This window comes from Orbicella faveolata, unplaced genomic scaffold (genome assembly GCF_042242905.1).
Source record: "Orbicella faveolata isolate gen_17 unplaced genomic scaffold, um_ofav_v1 contig_13, whole genome shotgun sequence".
NCBI lineage: Eukaryota > Metazoa > Cnidaria > Anthozoa > Scleractinia > Merulinidae > Orbicella > Orbicella faveolata.
In genome coordinates, this window is record NW_028301540.1 from 15,535,691 (window position 1) to 15,542,573 (window position 6,883).

At 43.2% G+C, this 6,883-nt stretch overlaps 1 protein-coding gene across 1 annotated transcript; it reads right to left on the reverse strand.

Moving 5' to 3' along the window:
• Positions 1–175: 175 nt before the first annotated feature.
• LOC149115266 (uncharacterized) lies at positions 176–2,482 on the reverse strand. Its single transcript, XM_089284796.1, has one exon. The coding sequence runs from the start codon at positions 2,063–2,065 to the stop codon at positions 1,013–1,015; it is 1,053 nt and encodes a 350-aa protein (XP_089140922.1). The 5' UTR covers positions 2,066–2,482; the 3' UTR covers positions 176–1,012.
• Positions 2,483–6,883: the final 4,401 nt, after the last annotated feature.

Below are 6,883 nucleotides of genomic sequence, written 5' to 3' on the forward strand. Positions count from 1 at the left end.
CCGCGCGGTTTTGAACTTCTTGTCAACAACAAACCAAGGAAATATCATCACAGCAAATTATCGCCTTTATCTTTATTTTAAATATATTTTAAAACTGTGAATTTTTCATTTACCCCAAACATTGCCTTCACTGTCGGCAGATCAAATCGTTCCAGTCAATAGAAAACATCAAACATGCGGTAAATCATCTTTAATTACTGCTAGTTTAATTTATTACAGCTATTAGCATTAAAAGCAATCACTAGACTATAGAAGTAACAACTTGACTTACTGTCTCGAATCTCTGTTTCTGGCAAACACTTGAAAAAACCACACCAAATCATTAAAATGAGACCTAAGGGCTAACTTTGTTGTTCAGTAGGTATTTCATTAGCTGTTTTTCATCGACTGAAAGATTTCTCACTCGCACAAAATGCGACGACTATTAAAACAATAACCCAACAAAATGATATCTTGTTGCCAATCTCGTCAGACCTGAACAAACACATCTTGTTACAACAGCAAGTATTTTGAAGTTAGGTGATCGCGTGATATCGGCCTGACAATACTGTTTCGTTTCCCTAGAAACGAAACAGGTAACAGGAAAAAAGCCAATTTTGGACATAACAATACTTGAGTCAATAGACTGATTTCCGTTCTGATGTAACATTCATCAAATGTGGAGAGCAAATCCATTCATTGTGTTCATAGTAACGACAAAATCTAAATACAGATAACCACGCGAATTCGTGTAAAAAATGTATGTGAACATTCAGTTTCTACAACTTAACATACCCATACGCCCTGAACCTGAATAGCTATGACTAGATACTGCGTATATCAAAAAGCTAAATACGAATACATAGTGTATGTCAGGGAATTATGTAGGAGAGCCAAATTCAACTAGATAAAGCGAAATTACTACAAAATTCCAAAACACTTCGTGGCCTAATTAACAAACACAATTCTGACTAATAAAGTTCACCCGTTTCACACTTAACAGAAGAATTCTGAGACGCGCACCGATTCAGCCTTACTTTGCATGACTATAGTAAATTGCTGGTTCATCAGGTGGTTTTGAATCTTCGGTAATCTCCAGGTTAGGGCTGAAAAGGTTCTTCTTCTGGCCAAACCCCATTTGATACTGCCAAATGTACACCTCAGAGCGGGGCGGGATATGCAGGTTAAGGGTTTCGGATTCTTCAGTGATGTTACTCCATTGTTGCTGCTCTGTGTTAACGCTCTTTCCACCATACTGGACTTTGAGGCTAAACTGATATTTGGAGATGGCCTCACTCAAAAGACCGCTTTGGTACTGTGCTCCCGCCTCGATGGACCAGTTGTGCTCTATGGAGGACATTTCACTCCTTGTGAAGCCAACGGTTTTCGTGGTTGTTTTCCAGTCGACTGTAACGTCGGTTTCATTTGCAAAAGATTTGATATTATGCCAATAACCAAACGCTTTTCCGTCGGTTTGAGCTATGCCGCCAGGTATAAAGTTGAGGACTGACTCGTGAACGCTGAAAGTGGCTGGGTTTTCGTCGAGATTCATGTTGGTGCTTCTGTGGTAAGGGACACTCCATTCGCCTGCTTGCTTCAAACAGTAGACATAATCAGTCGTACCCCAGAAGTAGAGACCATCACGGAACGCTTCGTGGATGCTATATTCAACGGCACCCTTGTCAGTGTTCATGTTCTCCACTCGTCGATAGACGCCCTTGTCGGCAAATACGATGTAGTAATTGCCAAACGCAGAGTAGTAGTGGCTTCCTCCACGACAGTTGGGATGAAGACTGTACACCACAGCATCTTTGTCTTCATTCATGTTGGTAACTCTACGATATTCGTTCCCTTTAATGATGTAGTACTGATCTTCGGTGGCCAAGTAGTGATCGCCCCACTGACAAGCTGGACTTAAGGAGTAAATCTTGATATCATTCCCTTCATGGAAATTTGCGCTTCTCATATAGACGCCAAGATCTGAACGAATGATATAATAGTCGTGCTTAGTACCACAAAAGTCGATTCCTCTGGCCTCCTCCGCACTCTTCGGCACGATCTCTGGATAATCTGGAAGGTTAGACATGACTTGAACTCAGTGTCTGCAGCTGAAGTTAGCCTTTCTTGTTGAGCACTTGCGAAGCAAGCAAACCTCGGGGCGTTGATTGTGAAAGTGAATACAGCAAGCTAATTCATGTATTGATATACTGTGACTTCCTTGTCGTAAAACCGCGCCCATGTCTCGTACCAGTCCCCTTCTTCTCTTAGGTCTCTCAGACATGGCTAATTTCGGTAGAACAACAGATCTCAAGGGGTCGGGGGGTAGGTGGTTGGGGGCGGAGGCATTTATCCCAAACACATTATTTTAATTATTCTAGTTAATTGATCTCTCATTACTGTCGCACAAACATGGCTCATGGCTTCTTATTCAATGCCCAGCTAAACGAAGATTTACTAGCATTCTTTAAAAAAATTGTTTGGCCGGTCATTTAGTGTTTTTGCTACTTTGACCAGCTGCCAGTCATTCAGCCACTTTTACCACACAACGAGAACTTTATTTTACCAGGCAAATACGTAAATTTGTCGCGAATGTTACAACTCAAGAAGCTTGGAAGCCAGCTCGATTGGTTTTACCGGAACAGTGCGACCTAAACAAACAAAAAAAAAAACAATGAAACATTTAGCGTTACAAGAACTGGGCCCCCGCGGCCCAGTTGATATCGAAAGAAAAGAGCAAAAAACGTTTCTCTGAAGCAGCGCTAGCCAAAATCACAGCAACCCAATACCTCTCCATAGACGGGCGAAAAAATTCTAACCCAGCGATAAATTTATCATGTCCGATTCGCACCACTTGCCAACTAAACTTCAGCAGCACAGGGGTTTTTTTGATTGTTACATGAAACGTGCATAACTGCTTACAGCTTCGAACACTCTATGTAGAAAAGTATGCTTTTAGAAATAAACTTTTCGTTGAGAGAGGAGACTGTTACTTATCTGATAACAATGAAACAAGGAAATATCATCCACAGGATAATATCGCCATTGTGTTACATCTTTTTACCCCAAACATTACCTTTGCTGTCGGGACATGAGTTCGTTCCAGTTAATTGAAAACGTCAAACACGCTGTAATTATCTTTAATTACTGCTGGTTTCTTGAAACTATTAGCATCAAAAAGCAATCACTAGACGATAGAAGTAGCAACTTGACGTACTGTCTCGAATCTCTGTTTCTGCTAAACACTTGAGAAAGCACACCAAATCATTAAAATGAGACCTAAGGGCTTACTTTGTTGTTCAGTACGCATTTCACTAGCTTTGTTTGACCGACTGAAAGATTTGTCACTCGCACAAAATGCAACGACTGAATCGATAAGCCAACAAAATGACTTCATATTCCTAATCTCGTCAGACCTGAACAAACACATCTTGTGCAACAGTGGGAATATTTCTTAATAAGTACCAGGACGACTCTCAAACAGCGAAACATTATTTCATTGTGTAAAAAGTAAGTTCGTTGTGAAATTACAACCCAAGAAGCTTAAAAGCCAGCCACTGACAAAGCCAAAGATTAAACTTTTAGCAAGTGTTTTGAGGTTACGCGATCGCGCGATCGGTTTCACAATACTGTTTAATTACTGTTTCGTTTCCTTAGCAACAGGCAACAGGAAAAAAAACAATTTTGGGCATAACAATACGTGAATCAACAGATTGATTTCGGCTAATAAGCTGTTGACTTTTAAAATGTAATTTTGATTAAACATTCATCAAATGTGGAAAGTAAATCTACTCATTATGTTCATAGTGACGACAAGATCTAAATACAGTCGAACTGTAGCCACCCTCACTTCATGCAAGGAAAGAATAGGAGAATCCACACTCTTTCAAGCGATCAATACTTAAAACAAGGTTCAGTACCAACTTGTAACTTAACGGTATAATGTAGGTAACATTGTGTAAAAGTACTGTGCAATAAATTGCTCCCTCCTCTTCTACGGTATACAGCGCTGTATTTCTATGACTTACAGTTCACAACAAAATATCTCATTCCGTCATTTCGCAGTTGTTACGTTCAGGATGGCCGCTTAATACAGGTAAAATAACAAAGAAAGACAAACATAGGACTGCTACAGGGTGGCCGCGGCCGCTTATTAGAGGTGGCTGCCTAATACAGGTAACAAATACAGCGTTTGTATGAGCGAAAAATCGGGACTTTGAAAACTGGCCGCTTAATAGAGGGTGGCCGCTTAATACGGGGCCGTTATATACAGGTTTGATTGTACAAATAACTACTCGAATTTGTGTAAAACAAACATGAACAGTCCTGCGCGATGAACTTTCTACAACTTAACATATTCATCAGTGCCCACTTAAACCCGAATAGCTCGCTGAAAATAGTCGCCAACCATTATAAAGCCGTTTTTGGGACCCTCTAAAATTTTCACGAGATTGTCAAAGCCTATGAAGTTGAAGGAGGGATGTTTTAAAGAATAGCAATGAATTTGTGTTTGATTTTTATCGCAAAGGAATGCTTCTCTTTTCGACTACAGCATGGTGATACTGACAATATCTGGATAGTAGAGTGTATTATCGTTTGTCTCACGATGTAGTCACTTGAGATGTAGATCGCGACGTTTCGACTGCTTAGTGCTGGTCTTCTTCAGGCGATAAGGTCGACTGATTGCACGGTATCATTTATATCACAAAGGTCGGCTGTGATTGGTGCATTTCGATCCTCCTATTGTTCCATTGTTCCGGCGAGTAGCTGTTCCCTCAGTGGTCCGCTGTTGTACCGTTCTCCTGTTGTTGTGTTTCTTGATCGTGGGTATCCATGCTTAAGGAATTTCAATTCCACTATCCCTGTTGATGTTATTAGGGTGAAGTCTTACGTGAATAGCTTCCTTGACCCTACGTGTGTACCAGTGAGGATCTCGATCAATAAACTTGACCTCATTCCAGATAGGATAGTGGCCGGTCTCGTGGGTGTGTTTAGAAACGGCGGAGGTCTGGGTACGGGCGAGTCGTATATCCTTGTCGTGTTCTTTGATCCTCTCCTGCATAGATCTCGCTGTTTCCCCAAATGCGCGTGGCTGATGCGGGGCCGGAAAGAAAGCTGTGGAAAGCGGTGTGTGGGGACCTTGTGCAAGCAGCACAACTACCAGCTAAAGAAAGGGATAAGAATGCCGGCCCCATGTCGGGTCTGCGGGGTCGGGGTGCAGTGCGCCTACCGGTTATGCAGGGGCTGCGGAGGGAAAACTGTAAACCAGCGGCTAATGCGGAAGGGCAAAAAAGCGAAGAAAGATTTCGATCTCGTTCTGCTCGAGCTGAAGGCAACACAATTAGAGAAATGAGGATAAGCATTAAACCGCAAGGAACAATGGCTTCCAATGACCAAAGGTTTGAAGAAAGACTGGGAGAAGAACTTGCAAAAATCGATCCAGAAACGTTGCAGTATTTTAACCAATTACTTGCGGAAAACGCACCAGCCGTTAGAAAGCTTGTCGAGAACGTGATGGATGAACCTATTTCCCAAGAAACGTAGAAGCGTTTGCAAAAACCTTTACTTCCAAAACCTTACCAACCAAGACCCCCTCCACGGCAAAGAAAGGGGAGAAAAAATCAAGAGCTTCTGAAGGAGTACGACCCCTTTCCTGCGCAGAACATCCGAACAGTGACAGACTACCAGAATGAGATTCTGTACCTGTTCGATGATGTAACGCATGAGGGGGAAGAGAGTAAAGGACGGCGTTATATTCGATGGCACTTCATCAGAGGTCTGGGAAAAAACCTCACACCAGACTTTATGGAGAAGATATGAGAAAACGTAAGTACGTCTTTTTATCTGAGGCATGTTTTCTCGTATCAGTTGCGCAACATTGAGGATGGAACGGTGATTATTTACTACACAATCAAGGGCTCACCTTGGATTAACAGACTGGAAGATGCGGAAGAATGGCTCACCCCCAGGAAAAAAGTCGCCTTGAGCTTGAAAGTGTTGAAAGGTCGAATACAAAGTGGGTGTTTGAAAGCTTTTTCAACGCTGACCTGAAGGTTGTGATTGACAGGCAGCCATTGGTTGGAACAGGCCCGTTACCGGACTGGCTGCGCAACCTTGCCCATAGCCGGGCAATGGTGGCGTTGGACACGTATTACGACAACCTGTGCCTATGGCGGTGCATCGCTGTGCACCGAGGAGCGCGCCCAGATCGGTGCACAAAAGAGGCAAGAAGCTTGGCCCAGAGTTTCTACAAACTCGAATCCATACCTGCAAACTTCGCAAAAACGTCTCTAGATGAGTTGGACAAGGTGGAAGCCACAGCCGTCGCATCTTGGCTCGGAATACGTGTCTACGAGCCTGAGCGTTTAGAAGACGGTGAAGTGGTATGGCATCTCAGAGTAAACGCGAATCCCAAACTGAAAAACATTCTGACAATCGGTATCTACGAAGGGCACGCTTTCCTGATAAAAGACATCACAAAGCTGGCGAAAACCTATGAATGCACTCATTGCCGTCAGAGATTCACACAAGCTTAAAGTCTCAAACGGCATTTCCAAACCTGCAGTGCAGGAAAAACGGCAATCTATTACCCGGGGGGGGGGGGGAAGTCGAAGCCCCGCAGACAGCTTTCGAGAAAGTGATGTACCCAAACAGCACAACATCTAGACAAGCGCTGCTGTGGCTGGAGCGAGAAGCGAAGCAACGGGGTATCCACATTCATCATGCAATGTGCGGGCATGGGGGCGAGAGATGGCTTCCGCGAGAAGGTGGGAAAATGAAGAGCTCGCCTGTCGACGGGTACAACCACGAAACGAGGACGGTGTTCTAATACCACGGCTGCCCTTTCCACGGATGCCCAAAATGTTTCCCACGCTATCGAGAACAGATGATTCTCAACAACGGTAAA

Excerpts from the sequence above, each read along its gene's own strand:
- LOC149115266 (XM_089284796.1), bottom strand. The coding sequence starts at position 2,065 with ATGTCTAACCTTCCAGATTATCCAGAGATCGTGCCGAAGAGTGCGGAG.